This window comes from Balaenoptera borealis (assembly GCF_965194805.1).
Source record: "Balaenoptera borealis genome assembly, chromosome: 15".
Classification (NCBI taxonomy): Eukaryota; Metazoa; Chordata; class Mammalia; order Artiodactyla; family Balaenopteridae; genus Balaenoptera; species Balaenoptera borealis.
The window spans coordinates 83,715,561-83,736,466 of NC_138871.1; the positions used below are offsets into that span (position 1 = coordinate 83,715,561).

The 20,906-nt window shown below is 51.2% G+C and overlaps 1 protein-coding gene and 1 long non-coding RNA gene across 10 annotated transcripts in view; both read right to left on the bottom strand.

Annotated features, from left to right (window-relative positions):
- Positions 1–13,128, bottom strand: part of LPIN1 (lipin 1) — a 169,126-nt gene extending 155,998 nt beyond the window's left edge. For all 9 annotated transcript variants that reach the window (XR_014235014.1, XM_082357511.1, XM_082357509.1 and 6 more), the window contains exon 1: positions 13,024–13,128. Coding sequence is in view for 8 of the 9 variants with exons in the window: in XM_082357511.1 (XP_082213637.1) it covers positions 13,024–13,104 (81 nt within the window). In the remaining variant the exon portion in view is untranslated. The remainder of the gene's footprint in view (positions 1–13,023) is intronic.
- On the bottom strand, positions 11,352–13,017 carry LOC309612179. The gene is made up of 2 exons (XR_014235033.1): positions 12,232–13,017; positions 11,352–11,617 (listed from the first exon to the last, which is right to left on the bottom strand). It is a non-coding gene; the product is annotated as an uncharacterized lncRNA (long non-coding RNA).
- Positions 13,129–20,906: the final 7,778 nt, after the last annotated feature.

The following is a 20,906-nucleotide window of genomic DNA, read 5'->3' on the forward strand; positions in this document are numbered from 1 at the left end:
ATCCACAAAAAGTAAGCCTGGCAAAGAAAATGCTTTTCTTTTTCATAGAATAGTTAGGCTGGCAGATCAGGAGAATATCATATACGCGCGCGCGCGCACACACACACACACACACACACACACACACACACACACAAGGGTATTAAAGGTGTGACCAAGGCATTTGATAAAATCTTTCATGATGCCCCTAAAAGATAGGTTGGTTAATTTGGGTTAGGTAATATAGTAATAAGTACAGCTAGTTAAACTAACATTCCTGAGGAACGTGGAAAGGAGAGCAAGTAAGTCAGATTTCCAGATGTAACAAAATCAGTACATTGGAAAACAATTAAAGTACCAAAGGACTCTGACAGGTCTAAATCCAATGAAATGACGTTTAAGACAGCTATACTAAGACTCAAGAAGTCAGTTGTGTAACTAGTAGATAGGGAAGGCTTAGCCATCAGCAGTTAACTCTGAATGCTTTGATCTTAGAAAACAGTAAGAGATATATAAGATCTAGAACAAGGAGACGGGGGCCATTGTACATTGCACTGGTCAGATAAAACTTTAAGAAGGACACTAGCAAACTAGAGTCTTCCCAAAGAGTCCAAGTGGGTGTCGACAGAATCAGAAATCATGTCTCACAACAAAGAGCCAGTGGAAAGAACTGAGCATATCTAGTCTGGAGAAGAAAAGACGAAGCAGGGTCGTGAACGCTGTCTACATACCTTGGAAAAAAGACATAGTCACTAAAAATGTATATATATAATATAAATAATATATAAAAATATTATACATCATATATTTATCATAAAATTTATTATATTTTTATTATTTATTTATATTTTTTATTTATCATAAAATTTATTAGTATATTATTATATATAAATAATATATTATTTATATATAATATAAATAATATATAAAAATATTGTACATCATATATTTATATTTAATATATACATCATATATTTATATATTTATTATCCTTAAACCTATATATTTAATGCACAAATACATCTTAAATATATTTATAATTAAATAAATTTAGATATATTTAATATTTTGTTAAATATATTTTTATCTTTGTTAAATATATTTATTTTATTAATACAGCTGACCCTTGAACAATGCAGGGCTTAGGGGCACTGACCCCCGTGCAGTCAAAAACTCGCACAGAACTTTGCAGGTGGCCTTCTGCATCTGCGGTTCTGCGTCGGCAGATTCAGCCAACCGAGGATCGCATCGCAGTATGTATTTATTGAAAAAAACCCTCACATAAGTGGACCCGCAGAGTTCAAACCTGTCTTGTTCAAGGGTTAACTATGTATGGTTAATAATAAGATTGATTTTATTAAATATACATACAAGACTGATTCTGGGTAGCACAGGAGGGTCCAGCGGGAGGCAAGGGTTAACCTTACAAAAAGGTGAATGTTGTTTCCTAAATGCTGGCCTGTAGTTAAGCCACTCCACCTCCCACTTCCATTCGCGGAGCTGCTTCTCTCCCCCAGATCCTGTCAGGTGCCAGGAAACCAGAGAAACGCAGCAGAGTTTCAAGAAGTTCACCATCCAGTAGGGAAACAAGGCTGCAGAGCTAATTGATACAATGAAGTCAGCTCTAGACTGATGGATACGAAGTACCACCAGCGCCAGAGGAAGGTGGAGTTCATTTGTTCTCCAAGAGTAGACAAGAAGTTTCACTAACAAAGTGACCCAGGAATTGGGTTTTGAAGGACAAGTAAGAGCTTGCTGGACAAAGAGGTAGGGAGGGAACTTCGTGAACAGGGGGCAAAGGCATGGAGGGGGTGGATTCGGGGAAAACTTGAGAGCTCAGCGTGACTAGAATTGTGTTTTCATGCCTGGATCACCAGGGGAGCTTCTAAGAAAACAGAGACGTGGGGAGCTAAACCCCACAGATTCTGATTCTGTATTATTTGGAAACCCCGTGAGTCTGATGTCCACGACTGGGAGTGACAACAGGAGTCCCACGAGGCCAGCTGTGAGTTTAAGACTAGATTAGGTGCCGGCCAGCAAGGCCCCTCCCTTCCCATCTAACATTCGAGAAGCCCATATACCAAGAAGTGTACTTTCATCCAAAAAGTCTCCCAGGGCGGGACCCACGGAGAACAGTATCTCTCCTGCTAACCCACCTCCACCGCCGCGTCACCCCAGGAAGAGGCATCGAGCACCAGGGTCAGTTGAAAAATGACCGTCATTCAAGTGAGACGGTCCCTGCTGGAGAGTCAAATCTCTAACCCTAAGCAGCAGGGCTGAGCAGAGACATGAAGCTGGGAGACTGGCTCTGTGAAAGTTAGAGCTCATTCCTGCGAAAGCTTCCAGAGAAAAACAGAAAGGCAGCATTTCCGGTAGAGAGAGCAGATCTTTAGAAGCAGGCATCATGGTTTCACCGCTAGTTGTGAGACCTCAGCCCAGGTAAGTAATCTCTCTAAGCGCCTCTGTGTATAAACTGAGGCCAATAATCCACTCACATGGTACTTAGGAAGACTGATAGGACAAAAAGAAAAATGCTTCATCGGTGCCTGGCATACAGAAAGCACTCAGTAAACAGCAACAACAATAATGAACCTGGACGTTTATCATTTTGAAAGCACTTTAAATTATCCATAAATTGCAAATAACTCATACGTTTGCAAAAATACTACTCTACCAGGTGGCCGCTCAGTGTTCAGCCTGTAAGACTTACTGTTCTTTCTCTTTCCATCTGGTGACCTCTTACCTGTCTGGCATTTCTAATTGGACAAAACCTAGAAACTTGAGCCCATCTTGCTTCACCTTTAAACGTGAAGTGTCTGCCAAATGTCTATTAATAAACTAAGTTTCTGCCTGGGTCAAATCAGGGGAAGTCACTAGCTAGCCCAAGTCCCCATTTCCTTTATCTTGAACTCCTTTGAAGTTCAAATCACCTTAGATAAAAATAATCCACTCAAGAATTTCAACAAAACTCTCTAATTGTTGGCCAAAATGTTTTGTATATTGATTCAGTTTTCATTTGTCCTGCACTTGTATGGAGCAGAGGGGACGTGGTCCCTTCCCAGGTATGCCCTGTCCTGGGTCCCAGTGTCACACGCCCTCTAGAGGGCATTTCTGGGCCAGGACACCGAACGACAGCAGTTAGATGCTCCCTACGAAGGGCTGCACTTTTACGGAGTAAAGGAGGACCGTGCAGGGCCTGATGGATGTAACAGGACATGGAAACAGGGTCCCCCAGCCATGGCTACACAGAAGGGCTCAGCGCACCCATCTGAAGTCCAGAGACTGTCACTCCATTTTGCTCCCCAAAGAATTCCAGGCTGTGATTCCAAGATGGTCCACTTGGACGGACCGCAGGAGGTTACCTCCCCCTCCAGGGGGTTCCGACTCTGCTGCACGGAGCCCTGGGTGACAGTGAAGAGAGCGAGGGCGGGGACAAGGAGGTGGCCGATGTGGGCGCTTGAGAAGGGAGGGCACCAAACTCGCCATCTTGGCATTTCACAAGTTGCCCCATTTTTACTTCATTTACAGGGAGGGGTCTGCAGATATTTTCATTGATAGCAAGGGTTCCGTATCGGGGAATGCAAGCACTGAAAATCGTGGTCAGGCCCAACTCCCCGGGCCACAGCTGGCACACAGGGTCCCTCCGGAGCGCAGAGTGCAGAAAGAGCACCCCTTTGGGTGAACAGATTTCAAAAAGGTGCCCCTTCCTCCCGACTGTCACAGCCACCCTCAGTCCCAGAGCCCAGCAGGCTTGATGAGCGGAGCGCAGGTTGGCTTTCCGCCCCCGGGTGCCCTCGAGCCAGCACTCTGTGCGGACCGCAAACTGCAGGACCCTACATGGCAGCTCTGCCGCACCCTCATTCTACACAGGCACCTGATAAGGCTTGAGGAATAGTGAGCTTAGCTCTGCAGAGGGGGCACTCCTGTGCCTGCAGCTGCACAGACAGAGTCTCCTGTGATCTGCAGACAGCCCTATGGGGGCGGAGGCACAGCTCCAAAGTGACAGCAGGCCTGCTCAAAGCCACACTGTGAGCTTAGAACCTAGACCTCCAGACGATTCAGATTCTTTGTGTTCCTCTCCTACTGAGAGAGACTCTCATTCTCTTCATCCTGGTGACAATACACTCTTCAAAAGTTCAGAGGCGCCCCTCTTGTCCCCGCTTGCTGTCCCTGCTGAAGGAGATGTCACATTCTTCAGCCCCTCCCCCCAGACTACAGACCAAGCAACCAGGAGTGTCACGTTCCCATAACGTCCTGCTTTCCTGTCAATCCTGATAAATTCAAAAGATATTAGGTATTCCAAACTTTTGCTTATTGTTTGCGTATATCCTTTAACACATGCAGAAAGGATCTAAGCAGCTTAGGGTAAAAACTCAAGTAATCAAACTGTTTAAGACTATGATCAAAAGCCATGCAATGGAGCAGGAATTAGAATTAGGGGAGGAAGTGGAGAGAATTATTCCTGAAGTCTAGTCTCAGAGCAATCCTGCAATTGGGCACTTAGCAAAGCTCAGCCCCCAGGGCAGCTAGGGCAGAGGCGGAAGATGAGAAACAGGGCTCTTGTCTGACAGAAGGACTCATGTCGATTCATCACCGTTAGACCGCATCCCAACCATACACCCTGCAAGGAATGGATTTATGGCAGCTCACACAGGACAGATAACAACAGAAGCTAGCGTGTGACCCACTGGCGCCTCAGGAGCAGGCATCTTCTAGACCACTCACATGGGATGGCTATGACCTTTCTGGTGAGCACACGCTCTGCTCACGGCGCCCAGGTGGTGGCCATCCACCCCAGTCCTGTGCCTTTAAACCCGGCCAGCTCACCCCCCAAAACACACCACACAGCCTCTGTCCAGCAGCCAATATCCACGAACTTCAGGCATTCCAGAACACCTCACCTGGGCGAGACCCTCCGTTACCACCCTGTCCCATGAGCCGTCTCCTTTCCCAGAGTCTTTCCTTCCTGACATTCTGGTCTTCGCCTCCCATTTCACCCTTGGGCCTAACTACAGAGCCACCTCTGAGATTTCTTTTTTTTCTTTTTTTTTTGGCTGCGCCGCGTGGCTCGCAGGGATCTTTGTTCCCCGACCAGGGATCAAACCCCTGCCCCCTGCAGTGGAAGCGCAGAGTCTGAACCGCTGGACCACCAGGGAAGTCCCTACAGAGCCATCTCTAAATTGCTTCTAGGGCCCACCTACTCTCTGGTTCCTCCCTCTCCAAGTGCATCCCATCCACCCAGGGCAGGGCTGTGGATGACCACACAGGAAGTGCTAGGAGTGGGATCCGGGAGCCTCAGGGCGTAAATGAAGACCAGACCAGGCCAAAGCTCGCCATCGAGTGATAAAGACCTGGGGGCTCTCACTTTGTCATCTCTTTCATTCACCTGTTCCTTCAACAAATGCCAAGCACTTGCTGTGTGCCAGGGACCAGTCTTGGAACAACTACAATGAAAGACTGTGTGTGCCAAGTTCCAAAAAGAGGATGGGGGTTGAGGATGGAGGCACCACTTGCAGCTGGGGTTCCCAGGCAAAGGCTGCACTTGGACAAGGCCTTGAAGGATCAGTGGACGACTGACTGTGGCAACCCCTCCCCCGGGTTCTCTACTGATGGAGTGCTCAACTGTCACCTCCTCAGGGAGCTCTGCCCTGACCTCTCCATCTAAAAGCTCGTCATCCTCCCATCCTATGCTCCCTACTTTATTTTATAACCCCGCTCTCCATCTGGCATATAGTTTACTTCTTATTTGCTCATTCTTTTCTCCTCCACCTAGAATGTAAGCTCTAGCGGGGCAGGGATATTCGGCCCTTATATCTACTGCTTCATCTCCAGTGCCTAGAAAGATGTCTGCCACCTAATAGAAACTTAATGAGTATTTGTTACTAGAATGAATAAAGGAATAAAGAGACAGTTATCTTTTATTAGTTTTGTTTGGAGGAGCACGGGTGATTAGTGACATAGAATTGTCAACTGTTTATCTTAAGAAAGAAGGAAGGAAGGAAGGAAGGAAGGAAGGAAGGTGTCATCTACTATAATAATCACCTCATAAAGGAAAGATACTTTAACCTCCCCAAAGTGGGAAGTGCATTCTCTCAGGATAAATAGTAGTCTTTCCCAAGAAAAGGTCACATCAATGCACACGTCACACAACATTGTCCTAGTCTGTATTTCCACTGTGAATCACTGAAGCCTTTGGCACCATCAGCCGTTCATCCCCAACACCTCCCAACCCTCCAGCTCTGGGTCACAGTGCTGCTTCCTTGAAAAAAAGACAAGATGGCCACGTGCCCCTGGCTGGCCCATGCTCCCCAGACGTGCCTGCTCACGTGGGGATCATTCTTGACGCTGAAAAAGGTGGGGTTCCAGCTCCGGAAGCCAGCTCAGATCCAGGGCCACCCCCTGGATCAGCGAGAACCAGCATGACACCAGCCTGTGGTTCACGAACTTTACAGTTCACGTTGAATTTTCAGTGAAGTTATACTTTTTCCACAGCTCCTTCTACTGCATTTTTCATGCAGCTGCTAAGAGAAAAATCAAATACGGCTCTACAAACCTCACGCCATTTACCTTCACAGTAAGCTAGCCAAGGCGGTTTATCAGCCCCGTTGTAAAGATGAACAGCCCGCGGATCAGAGAGGCTAAGAGCAAGTTGGCGGAGGTGGGGAAAGGGGAGGCACTGCAGGTGCAGGGGCGGCCCCACCTCCACCTTCTCGCCTCTGCGGAGTCCGGGGGGTGAGGGCCAGGGGCCAGGAGGTGTGCACCTGCAGCTCTCCAAATCAAAAGCTGCTCCAGGCCTCTTTTCTCTCTTTCTCCCTTCTCAGCCCCCCTTCCCAGCCCTCAGGTTCAGCTCCAGGCCCACCTGCCACAAAAAGCCGACTTCCTTGAGCTGCCTCACTCCAGGGGTTTCCATCTCTGAAGCTGGCCGTCCTCAGGCTCCAGACCTCACCGTTCAAAGCATAACTAGCCAGCTTTCTGCCACATAATCTGACATTTTAAAATACGAGAACACAAAATTAGACATGTTGCGTGTTACATGATAGACATCATCTCACGTAGTTCTTGGCTCTCTGGCTAGCGCTTCAATTCGAGAGCACGTGCCCTTCTTCTGCAGCCCCGCAGGGCCTAGAGCAGGCAGAGCGGATACCCACGAGTGCCACTGCATCTCTAGGGAGCCCCACAGTTTGCGAAGTGCTTCAACTCACATAGCTCATCTGAGCCTCCCAGCACCAGGCAGAGAAACTGAGCCTCTCGGAGAAATGACCTTGTCCAAGGTCAGATAACTAGTCATTTGGAAAGCTGGGCCCTCAGCCCTGGTTCTGAGACCCTGGGTCCACAGCTCTAGGGCACCTCGGCATTTTGCTTCTCAATAGCACGTATACATGTGCAACAAAACTTATTGTTGGCAAAGAGTGGAGCCCTCATCATGTTCATACTTTTAATGTAAATGCATTCAATTAATTATACTTTTGGCAAAATAGAGAGGGGGAGAACAAAAAATAATATGTTCAACCGTGCATGGCAATTTCTCTTGCTGTTTTCCAGAGAGGAATGGGATAGAAGATGCAGATCTGCTGTGTCCTCACTGTCTCACTTCCCAGGAGGATCTTAGGGGGCGAACATCGCACATCACGTGAGTATAGTGTTCCAGGAGAGAGGTCACTTGGTGACAAAAAGGCCAATCATGCAAGGCTTAAGAGAGGGAATGGAAATCTGCTTTAAGGCTGCGGGAAACAGGGCCTGTGTTGGATTTAATTAGAACCAGCACTCGTTATGTGCATACTAAGTGCTTTATGGCTTTTAACTCATTGAGTTCTCACAAAATCCTTTTTGCACACAAGGAAAGGCATCTAAGAAAGGTCAGTCACCAGCTAGCAAGCCGGAGAGCTGGGCATTGAGCCCCAACAGAGAAGCTATTTAATCTATTCCCTTAGTTTTTCTGCTAACATGGCAAGGCATGGTGTCTGCAGGGGCCAGCATCGGCAGGGAACTGGACCACACACAATTTCTGCCCCTTGCACTAACGCTAGATCCTAGTCTTTGCATGAAACACAGCGCTACCGCACAAAGCCCTCCACCCGCTCTAGCCCTGACCGGAGGGGTGGGGGAGACGACTAGGACCCCTAAGTGGCAGTGAGAAAAGACCTTTGGGAACAAGATGCGGGTGAGGGGATGGCCCCAAAGCCAGGCACAGGTGTGGACTTACAGGCGTGGGCCAAGTAGAGTGATGACCCCATTCCAGAGCCAAAGGCTACGAGTAATTACATCAAGACAATAGGTGTAAATCCGACTGACCCAGGCAAAGGCAGCCGTGTTAGGAGGTGTGGGCAATGCCAAGATGGAGACACCCTCGCTTCCCTTGGAGCTCATCGCTCAACGGGAGAGAAGAGGCTGTAAATAAGTATGAGAACAGAACAGGCAGGGGGCGGGGAGGGGTGCCAGCTGGAATCCGAGTTTAAAGGCAGGGTCCCCTGCACTCCAATTCCATAAAGGGAGACAAAATCGGTTTCCATCAGAAACATACAGAACATGAAGCCGAGAAAATTGACGTGTTACTTAACACGAGGGAGCTAGCTGAAACGTTACAGAGATGGTGGCATGTGAACCGGGCCTTAAAGGAAGAGTAGGATTGGGATCATTTGAGAAGGAAGGAACAGCATCTCTCTCTGGGAAAGATGCAGAATGTGTTCCAACAACAGTTTGCTGCTGGGAATTCCCTGGTGGTCCAGGGGTTAGGACTCCGCGCTTTCACTGCCCAAGGGCCTGGGTTCAATCCCTGGCCGGGGAGCAAAATCCTGCAAACCACGCAGCACGGCCAAATAAATAAAGCAGTTGGACGCAAGGAGTTAAATCACAAACAAACGTAATGGCGAGGAATTCAACTTGGACCCAGTAATCACTGATTTTGCTGCATTGAGTTTCCGTGTTCATCCCAAGTTTCTGACCCTAGTTAAAGTTCCATCTGCCTCATGGTTGTGTTAGGAGGCCGTGGTGGTTCTCCTGTGTGTAGTGGCAGGGTACCGCCTCCAGGGGGCGCTCCAGGCCTCCCGGTGACTTCACTTGGAGGGGGATCGGGTGGGCCCAGGACACTGAGAGAAAGAGCAAAGAAGCTGAAAACTCTGCTTCCCGGAGAGGGAGGGTGTTTGGGGACGGCTTCCTAGTTTTTCTCTCTCCGCCTCCCCATCCACACACACCCAGGGGGCTGGTGGTTTCAGGCTGATCCCAGACAGTAGCCTCTTGGGAGCCTCCCTGGACCAGGTGGGCAGACAGGTGTTTGAAGTCGGCTGGGGGTCTAGGGAGAGGTGGACCCTTTCCCTGAGTCTGTCTTTCCATGCGCTCACCACAGTCGGGGGTGCAGGCCCCAGAGGTCCCTGAAGAAAGGAGTCCAGGACGGTATTATCTGGCTTCTGTCCAGGCTTCCGGTCAGCTCTGCCAAAGGAATTTAGGTAGCAAACATGTGCTCTGAGCAGTTGAGGCCCAAATTCCAGACCCTGCCCAAGTCTCAGGGGCTGGAGGTGACAGGATGGGTCTGGGGTCCTGACGGCCACCTCCCTGGAGACCCAGCTAACATGACTGGCTCAGCGCCTCTGAAGAAAGGCACTCGCTGTGCAGCACAAGGTCATGGTAGGAGAAACAGAGCCGAGAGCAGGAAGGTGAGGCCAGCTCTTGAGAGGCCTTGAATGCTGAGTCAGAATGTCTGGACAAAGACTCCCTCAGAATTCTCTGTATTAGTGGACACAGGGGTCTGGATTTGTGCATTTCCTCCTTACAGCGCCAAGACCCATGGTCCAAATGTGAATGATTTGATTTCTCTTCACTGTGATATTTACAGCCCAACCTGTAACAAGCTTATCTTTTTATCGGGTTTAGGTGCTATTATGAATAATAGCTACCATTTACCCAATACCTGTGATTATTATATTATTAGGTATTGTAAGCGCCATTTTACAGATGAGAAAACTAAGGCTCCAGTTAATCAAAACTTGTAAGTGGCAAAACTAGCCCAAGTGGCAAAACTAGTGCCCGAGCCCCATGGCTCCCGCTTCCCCCACCCCCAGATTCACGCTGGGTCCCACATATTTGGCCCGTAACTGTGTGCTTTCTTTCACAGGCTGGGTGCCTGACCAAGATGAATGTCACCATGCACGCCCCAGCTAAGGAGAACTAAAATCCCAAATGGCCTGAGGAACAAAACCTTCAGACTTAGCTTTAGGGGAACGCCCTGTACTCGCAAAGCCCAGCCTTCACTCAGGCTGAACCCTTGGCTTAGAAGACTTCACCCACCGTGTGCTCTGTTTATTGAAATCCTACCCTTCGCCAAGGCCTGGTTCCAGAGTCAGCTTCTCAAAGACGCCTTCTCCAGCCCTGCCAGTAGGAATTCCTCCTGATCTGTGTCCCCATGAACTTGGCAGCTGGCTCGGTGCAGACCCACCCACTCACATTCCGCCTGGACCTCTTGCGGGTGGAGACTAGGTCTCACCCATCTCTGTGCCCCATGGGGCTCTGCACACACTCAGGGCCTGGAGATCAAGCTCACAGTCTCTGGGAAGGGTTGCGGCCAATGTTCAGGTAGCTGGTGCCAACTTAACAGGTGCCTCCCAGGGCTCAGCTGCCAGCTGCCCTTTCCCAGCCCCAGGAATGAAGGGGCCCCATGGCGGCCGAGCCACTTTTACCCTTCCCACAAGCAGCCAGCCCGGCCCGGGCTCCTGGCCACAGCAGCTGTGGCTCCCGCCTCTCCCATGCTGCTTGGCCGGCTCGCTTGCAGCCGCCTCCTAAGCTTTCCTGCATGGCAGTTTGTCCATCTGGGCATCTGCCTCAATTTCTTGCTTTGTGTTCCAGTTCTGCTTTGCTGAAGCCCGACTCTGGACCTGGCCCTCCTTTGTCCTCCCAGGGCTGGACCCAGCCCCCAGCAGTGGAAGGAGGCCAGCGCTCTCACTGGAGCCCAGATAGGCTCCCAGGATCCCCGCCTTGCAGCCACCCTTCAGCACAGCAGGTCAGAATCTCCCAGACGTGGGCATCAGCCCGAGCCAAGCCCAAGTTCCCAGGCCCATTTAGACCCCTCACCCAGGGGTGGACACCCCGCAGGAGCCAGCGGGGTCCAGCAACCCGCCCGCCCTTCACCGGCTCCTGCCATGGACGCCTGCCTCTCCCAGGGAGGACGGTCACAGGCGCCACGCAGAGGGGGATCCAGGCCACAGTGGGACAGCCAAGGGGCCTTTGAGGATTTTAGAATCAAGCACACAGGGCGGTGTCAGGGTTGAAATAAAAAGGGACTAGAGGCTTTGAAATCCCTTCTGTGGCTTAACTATAATGAGCCTTCAGGGAAAAGAAGCACGACCTCCGTTTACAAAGTTCCCAGACTACCTCCCGAGGGGTGGGATGACTGGCATTTTACTATCTTATTTACACTTTGCTGTAGATTCTAAATCTTCTGTAATAAACATACTTTTATAACCAGGAAAAATCACTGATAATCCAAGGACATAAGCAGAAAGCAGATATCGTCAGAGCTTCCTCGGATCACAGCGGCCGTAGGGTACCAGGGACGACAGACAGGCTGGGCTGCCATCCTGTCTCCGTCTTCCGCCGGCCCCCAAGCTGCGGCGGGCAAGTCCCAACTTCAAAGCCTCAGTGTGCTCGGCTGTCAAATGGGAATGACAGTGTCGGCCTGGGCTGCACAAGAGAGATACCCACGATAATAAAACTTGCATCCCAGGGCCGGGGAGACTCGGTCCCAGAGTGGGCCTGGGAGAGGTTTCTGAGAGCGCTCCCCACGCGGGAGAAGTAGGGGCGCTTCTCAGGCAGCACGGGGCTGCTCTGTCCAAGAGAGATATTCCAGGAATGGAAATGAGACACAGCCATCTTAATCCCCAGCTAACCACAAAACCGTCCCTTTAGCCAGAGTGTGGGTGCCATTGATCTGCACAGCGCTGCTGGGGGAGGTCCCGCTCCTGTCCTCAGCCTGCAGAGGGAGGCTCGTTGACCAGTCTCCTCTGCAAGCATCTGTCCACCCAGGAAACACCGGCCCAAAGGGCCAAGCGGCAAATGGTGGGAGCAGAACCCAGATGCTCTTTCTCTCTCGGCCCCCCGCCCCCGGCCCCCCGCATTCTGACCCGAGCACCAACAGCAGGGTCCCTCGCCCCTGCAGGGAAAGGAGCCGCCCTGCGGGGGAACGTGCCCGAAGGGCAAGCGACAGGTGCTTTGGGGAGCCAGCAGCCAGGAGGCTCGTCTGCCCCGCACACGCCATGCCCTCACCCGCTTCCAGTGGGGAGCAGACGGCCCCAGGCTCTCTCTGCCTGCAGGGCGTGTGGAACCTTCCAGTGCCGGCCCAGCCCCTGCAGCTGAGGAGAGTCACAGGCGTCCTAGATGCCATTCGGGGTGGGAGATTAACACATTGTCTTCACTGCGGCCAAACCTCCAGCCTTTGGAAGAAACGACAACGCCTGACTCTAGCCCAGGCTCCATCCTCGGTCCCCGCTTCCAGTTGGGGTTATCTGAACACCCTCTGCTCTTCCTTTGGGGCTTTACATGAAAATAACTACCTTTGAACAAAGCCTCGGCATCTAGGATGAGATCCAGAAAAGGCAGGATGGTGCAGCCACTGGCTTTGGAGTCCAGCGGCACTCACAGCACACACGTCACACTCTCTGAGACAACCATGCTTAAATGACTGTGTCGGTCCAGTAACTTCAACACTCAGGGCCTCCCTCCTCTCCCGCATGCAGACACAGAAGACAACAAGAGGTCCCAGCACTGTGCCTGGCGAGCGGGAGCCGTCAGATAACTGCCCGTCTTGAGGCTCAAAGCAATCACTATTTCTCTCCATCCAAGGCAAAGAAAAAAGCCTTCACTTCTTGAATAAGTTCTAAACCCTCTTCTATAAATGCAGCCTCCATAGCAGGGGCCCGTGGGCAGCAGCTGGTCCTGTCACTCATTTGAAGAAGTAGGAATGCACAAATCCTCAGTGAGACCCGCAGGTCCCATCAGCGCGCCTCAGCTGGGGGAGGAGGGGGTGTGGTTTGCGAGTGGCCACGCCCTGGCCCTTACCCATGACCAAGGTGAGTCCGGGCGGCTCTTGCCCTGTGAGGGCTCCCAGGTGGAGCTGCAGGCGCGGTCCTGTTCCTCCATGGCCGGGCCCGAGGGATGCCAGCCGCCTCCTCACCCAGTGCCCAGAGAGCAGTGTCTGCAGCGGCTAATTTCAGGAGCTGGGAGGCTGGCAACACCGAGCCCAGAGCAGGCGGCTTCTCTTTACACCCAGGAGCCTGGCCAAGTCACAAGGCTCAGGAAGAGAGCAGGGTGCTGAATTGCAATTCCTCTCCCACCTGGGACCGGCTAACAAAACAACACCGGGACACCTCCCGTTCCCTGAAGGATGCAGAGATTTCCCGCAGATGCCAGTTTCTCTAGACTTTTTGAGAAGGACGCCCGGTGAGGGGGCGTGACCCTTGCCGGCCGGCGACTGGCCATTCTCTCCTCACCAGCCTTGAGGAATCAGGAGTAAGACTCAGAGATTGACTAACTTCCCCAAGGTCACAGCAACAGAGGACAGAACTGGGATTCAAACCCACGAGTGCCGCCTCCAGAGGGGATTTGAGGGGAGGAGGGGATTTAAGGGAGGGACCACCTCACATGCTGCGTGCAGGGAACCTTGCAAAAAAAGCTGTGCAGATCGTTTCCTCACTTTCTATTCACTTTCTTCCCTACCAGCGCGCCCCACAAAAGCTACGGGGAATCCTTTCTCTCCGTGCCTGGGCACCCCTCGGGGAGTCAGGAAGGCTGGGGTCGGTGGCCTCCCTTCCCCAGTGGGCCACCACCGTCACCTCCATCATGCTCAGCAGCAACATCACGACCATTCGCTGGATTTGAATGCCCCACACACACCAGGAAGCTGCTTTCTGGTACGTATTTTGCACCTAAAGTTATGGAAGTCAAATAAGGAGCGTGAAGAGCTGGTCTTGGGTCACAAAGCGGGAAGTGACAAAGCAGGGTCAGCCTGATCCCACACGTGGTGCTTGAAATGTGGTTCTCATCCTGCCGGGAGTCATGGGTTTGTGCTGATGGGGCTGGGCTTCCAGGAGCGGAGGGCGGGAGGGAAGGTGTTTCTGGGTGGGGTGGGAGGGCGGGGGCGGGGGCGGGGGGCAGGGAGGGGGAGGGGAGGGGGAGGGGAGGGGGAGGGGAGGGGAGGGGGAGGGGAGGGGGAACGGAGGGGGGGAGGGGGAGGGGAGGGGAGGGGGAGGGGAGGGGGAGGGGAGGGGGAGGGGGAGGGGAGGGGAGGGGGGAGGGGAGGGGGAGGGGAGGGAAGGGGGGAGGGGAGGGGGAGGGGAGGGGGAGGGGAGGGGGGAGGGGGGAGGGGAGGGGAGGGGGAGGGGAGGGGGAACGGAGGGGAGGGGAGGGGGAGGGGGGAGGGGAGGGGGAACGGAGGGGAGGGGAGGGGGAGGGGGGAGGGGAGGGGGGAGGGGGGAGGGGAGGGGAGGGGGAGGGGAGGGGGGAGGGGAGGGGGAGGGGGGAGGGGAGGGTTCCAGGGCACGCTGCAGGCATGCGGCTCGGATCCAGTTTGACAGGGACTGAGGGAGACAACTTTCCTGACTCTTAGCACAGAGGGACCCCTCGCCCCACTTGTCCCCCAGAGCTGCTGTCCCTACAGCCTGTGACGCTAAGACCAACCACCTCCTGAAGTCTCTCAACTCTGCTCCATGGGCCGAGAAGCACCTTTTCTGGTCCTCCACCTCCTCCCCAGCCAGGCCTTCTCCCATTCCACTCGCTTCACTCTTCTTCCTCCTTCCCTCCGGAGGAGACCCTGACCAGGAATCCATCCGGAGCTGTGCTGAGAGCGGCGTGGGCGAATACATGAAAGGTGCCTGGTGTGTCCTATCTAACACGATGGGTATAATGACCTCCCTTCACAGGCTGGGGCCAGTGGCTGTCCCGGCGCTGCATCTAGGAGGGAGCAGGGCGGTCCTCAGCCCCCGGCTTCCGCACTCCCAGGTCACCACGGTGCTGGCCACACTGTACCGCTGGCCCTCCTCCCACTGGGGAAGAGCAGAAGAGGTAGGGAGACCCCCACCAGCCCAGCCCTGGAATGGCTCCCACATGTCCTCAACGGAAGGGAGAAGGTAACACTTTAAGACATCTATACTGAGCTGGGTCCCCACCACTCTTACTAGTTTTAATTCATCCTGTGGGAATATTTTGAGAACTTCATGACTGACGAGGGATAAGACCGTAATTACACCTGGTCGCGGTGAACATTTAGCCTAGATGCACACAGCCACACAGGAGCAGTCACTCTGCACACAGCACACCGGCGTCACTGCATGCATCCTGAGGCGCTGTCACGTGGTGCCTCGGGATGAACAAGGCGGGAGAGGCGTGGTCCTCGGGGCTCTGGGCCCAGGCGGGTTTCTCAACCCGCTGGCAGGGAGGTCAGGCTGATGGGTGTCCTGCTGCTACGTCGGGCCGCTGACAGCCAACACTGGCTTGGCTGACGCGCCTAGAGATGGGGACGTGAGTGTTGACGTGGCTCCCAGAAGCTCCATGTGATGACTGAACCTCATCACCTGAGTCACACAGACCTGGGCCCTGGGGCTGACTCGGCCCCTGGAAGCTGTTCTGACTCAGGCCTTTAAGAACCTTTGTTTCCTTATCTGGGAAACACAGGGATAAAGATAGTCTCTCCATCATAGCGCTGTTGTGGGGATACTGAAGCCAGGCACGGAGAGCCCTTGACACAATGCCTCGCGCGTATCAGACCCTCAAAAAGCCATAACAACTATTAATCCTCACAGTAAGTTTGAGGTGGGTATTAATAGCTCCATTTTACAGGTAAAGAAGTGGAGGCTCTGTTTTATTTTGTACTTCTGTTGGCCACACTCTCCAACAACTTGTCCTCCACTGGAGCTTCTGAGGACTCCCTCGCTGCCCCAAGGGACCACGGCCAGGACCATGCTGGACTGCCCCTGAAACACTGTCCCTGCATGCTCCTGGCTGCAGGAATCCACAGGGCACTGCTTTCTCCCAGACTGCCAGGCCCAGGGTCTGGGAGTCTCCTGCGAGGCCCCACAAGAGCACCTTGGATGTTCCCATTTCTAAACCTTAGCTCGTGCTATGACCCCTTCCTGGAATGCCTTTCCAAAAGTGTCCACTTTCCAGGCCCAGGTCAAACTGAATTCTTCCTCCACGGAGCCTTCCCTGATCTCTCCACTCCATAAGGACGTTCCCATGCTCTGACCTTCGAGATAAAGGATGCGAGGTCGGGACTGACATTTCGAGCATCTTCCATGAGCCAAGTGCTTTCCTCACACATATCATCTCAAAGTCCCAGGGTTAGGCGTTGTCATTTCCCAGATGAAACAGACTCAGAGGGGCTCACCTGGCCAGGAAGAGGTGGAGCTCAGAATCCTCACCATCCACTCCCCTTATCCAACACTTAGCGTGTGCTGGGGCAGGTGGGTTACCTGTGAGTTTATGTCTCATTATCTCAACAACTATAGGCACAGGGTCCAGGCCTGACTCATCTTTAGCTCCAATAGTACCTCACACAGTAGGGTGACACAGCATGTGAAAAAGTCACATCCGCTTTTTTTAAATTAATAAACAATTTTTTAGAGCGGTTTAGGTTCACAGCAAAATTGAGCTGAAAATACAGTTTCCATGTAGTCCCTGTTCCCACACATGTACAACCTTCCCCACTATCAAAATCCCACACCAGGGGGGTACATTTTTTACAATCAGTGAACCTGTACTGACAGATCATTATCCCTCAAAGTCCATAAGTTACATTAAGGTTCACTCCTGGTATTTCACATTCTATGGTTTTGACAAATGTCTAATGACATGTATCCACCACTGGAATCATACAGAGGAGTTTCACTGCCATGAATGTCCTCTGTCCTCAGCCTGTCACCTCTCCCTCCCTCCATGTCTTTTCATGACTTGAGAGCTCTTTTTTTTTAGTGCTGCATAATATTCCAATGTCTGGATGTACCAGAGTTTATCCACTCACCTACTGAAGGTCATCTTGGTTGCTTCTAAGTTTTGCAACTATAAATAAAGCTTCTAGAAACATCTCTGTGAGGGTTTTTGTGTGGACATAAATTTTCAGCTCCTTTGGATAAATGCCAAGGAGCACAATTGCTGGCTTGTATGGTAGGAGGAAGTTTAGTTTTGTAAGAAACCACCAAACTGTCTTCCAAAGTGGCTGCACCATTTTGCATTTCCCACGAGCAATGAATGAGCATTCCTGTTGCTCCACACCCTCACCAGCATTTGGTGTTGTCAGTGTCCCAGATTTTGGCCTTTCTAATAGGTGTCTGATGGTAGCTCATGTTTGTTTTCACTTGCATTTCCCTGATGACACATGATGTGGAGCAACTTTTTATGTTTATTTGCCATCTGTATATCTTCTTTGGTGAGGTGTCTGTTGAGGTCTTTGGCGCATTTTTAATCTAACTGAGCGTTAAGAATTCTGTGTATATTTTGGATAACAGTCTTTTATCATGCACATACACTAGATTGGTCAAGGTCGTAGCTGAGAACAGATGGGAGACTGGAGCTGGGTCAAGGCCTGACAAGGCAGCTGTTTACAAGGATATGGGGAGGGGTGAAGAAGACTGGCAGGGGGTGGTGGCGGGACCTAGGCCAGCCAGGGGAGGGGCTGAGGCCAGGCTTGGGTTGAGGGGAAAGGAGGGGAGTCAGTGACCGGAGGTGTATGAGGCAGGATATCGGCCTCCAAAGTGTCCAGGTCCTAATCTCCCGAACCTGCGGATATGTCACACTACACAGGATATGTTACATCTTCTGCCTCCCTCTCTCTCTCTCTGTCCCTGTCTCTCTGTATCTCTCTGTTTCTCTGTGTCGCTCTCTCTCTCATAGACACACACACACACACACACACACACAATGACTCTCTGTTGTTCTCATGAAAGTAAACTCTGTTCCTCTGAGTCAGAAAACCCCACCATGACTCACTCCTGGAGTGAGGGAAACAGGGAATTAACTGTCTTTTTTTCAAGGCTGAAGCAGCAAATAATCTCTCCGGGTTATTTGTCGGCATCAATAACCATCAGGTTATTTGTCGGCTGATTAGGGATCGGAAATTGTCTTAGTCTGCTCAAGCTACAGAACAGCGTACCATAGGCTGGGTGGCTTAAACAGCAGAAATTTATTTTCTCACAGTACTGGAGGCTGCAAGTCCAAGATTTAGGTGCCAACAGATTTGGCTCCTGGTGTGAGCTCTCTTCCTGGCTTGCAGAACATCTCCTCCTGTGTCCTCATGTGGCAGAAAGACAGAAAGAGACAGAGAGAGAGGGAGGGAGGCAGCTCTCTGATGTCTCCTCTTATACGGACACTAATCACCCTTATGACCTCATTTAACCCTAATTACTTCCTCACTCCATATACAGTCACTAAGGCTTCAACAACTGGGGAGGGGGGACACAGTTCAATCCATAGCAGAAGCCCCCGGGATGGGATCCTACAAGCAACAGGCAAGAAAGTCAGGAACCTGAGCACACAAAGCAAGCAGAAAACCCCGATTCCTGGCCTCAGAGACCCCCTTGCCTGGCTAGGAAGCCTTGTCAATACTTGACACTACTGCCCGGACAGCCCAAAGCAGGGCAACATTCCACCTCTGGCATCCCTGGACTCAGAACTGCTGCCCTTCCATAACTGCCCACCCCTGGCAGCGCCCTCCAGCTCTGAGTGGTTCTGAATTATCTGCTGCACAATTAGAGATGGAAGAATTTAGCCTGGTCTGTGGCTAAACAGGAAAGCCAAGATTTTGATTCTTTTTTTTTTTTTAAGTCAGCAGGCAGCTTTCTTTTATTTATTTTTATTTTTTATTTATTTATTTTTGGCTGTGTTGGGTCTTTGTTGCTGCATGGGCTTTCTCTAGTTGCGGCGAGCGGGGGCTACTCTTGGTTGCGGTGCACGGGCTTCTCATTGCGGTGGCTTCTCTTGTTGTGGATCACGGGCTCTAGGCACGCGGGCTTCAGTAGTTGTAGCTCACGGGCTCAGTAGTTGTGGCTCGCGGGCTCTAGAGCGCAGGCTCAGTAGTTGTGGCACACGGGCTTAGTTGCTCCGCAGCATGTGGGATCTTCCCAGACCAGGGCTTGAACCCGTGTCCCCTGCATTGGCAGGCAGATTCTTAACCACTGTGCCACCAGGGGAGCCCCAAGATTTTGATTCTAACATAGACAGTGGGGGATATCAAGGATCAGAGTCTTCCAATACAGGCTGAAACCAATCTTGACACAAGTGATGTTTGTATTCAGAGGCAAAAGTAAGTTCTTGTGGGTATTGAAGAAGCAAGCGCTAGTCTCAGAGCATCTATACACGGATACACTCTCTAGGAAGAGTTTCAGGTTAGCGGGACCATGCATGAGATTTACAACCAGAGGGCACATCAGTCATTCTCCTCTGTCCCCCTGGGTGAAGGTAGAAACTCCAAGCCCTCTGCACACATCTGTAAGGGGAACCCACTGGGTGCGTCATTGGTGCTGAATCTTCCTCCTCACTCAATAACTGCATTTCACCGTCCTCCTCTGACCTGGCTGGAGAGGCCCAACCACAGAAGATATGAAGGAAATTCTCCTCTTTCTACATGACACAGGATGCTTACTGTCCTTAAAAGGCAACAATACCTCTTCATGTCTTTGATGGTGTGTCCTGGAGAATGGACTCACCCCCAATAGCACCACAAATGAAAAACCAGAGACTGCCCCCTTTTTCTTGGAGCTTCTCTACCTCAAAAGTGTTAAGAATTTAACTCCTTGAAGTGACAGCCTGGGAACTCCAGCCCTGAAGATTCTTATCTGCTCTGTGCTCTAACCCAAAGAGATAAGAAAAACAGATCATAGTATTTTTCATTCCTCATTTTCAGAGAGTAAACTAGGCTAAGAGAGACAGGTGGCCTGTCCAAGACACACAACCAGTGAACAGCAGAGATGTGACTTGGACCCACCTCTTCCAACTCCACCCCGGGGTCTCTCCACTCTTCCAGACTAGACCTTGGGAGACTAAGACCTTGGAGAATTCGTCCAAAGGGAAGCAGGAACTTGCCCTTTCCCAGGTCCTACAGGCCTGATTGAGCTATGTGAAACCCAGTAAAAAGTTAAAAATTTATTAATATTGGTTATTTGCTTTAAAGAAAATTTGTCTAAAACTCATATGTATGGAATCCTTGTGATGGACTGAATTGTGTCCACTCAAAACATATATGTTGGGACTTCCCTGGTGGCACAGTGGATAAGACTCGTGCTCCCAATGCAGGGGGCCTGGGTTCGATCCCTGTTCAGGGAACTAGATCCCACATGCATGCCGTAACTAAGAGTTCTCATGCCACAACTAAGGAGCCACATGCTGCAATTAAGGAGCTGGTGAGCTGCAACTAAGGAGCCGTGGAGCTGCAACTAAGGAGCCCACCTGCCACAACTAAGACCCCATGCAACCAAATAAATAAATATTGTAAAAATTTAAAATATATATATATATATATATATGTTGAAGCCCTAGCCCCCAAAGTGACTGTAAGGTTATATATCCAAATGGAAGAATCAAATATCACTGGGCCATAACAACTTTGCTGAAGACAAAAAATCAGGAGACCTGGTTCTGGCCCTAAATGCCCCGGGATCTAAGGGTGAGATAAGAAAGCCTCCACAAGGGCCTTTCAGTTCTAAAGTTCTGGTGTTCTAGAAGGGCTTAGGAAAGAGACCGATGGAAGGTTTTGAAACATGCTAAACATACTTCTTTTCCCTTCCTGACACTGCTCTATGAGAATGACATTCTTGAAGGACGGGGGAAGCGTTTCACACAGATTCACCCACTTCACCTTCACAGAGATTCTGCAATGTAGATAATATTTTTTAAATGCAGAAATGGGTTGAGAGAGGGTTAAAAAAATAACTTGCCCAAGGTCACACAGCTAGTAC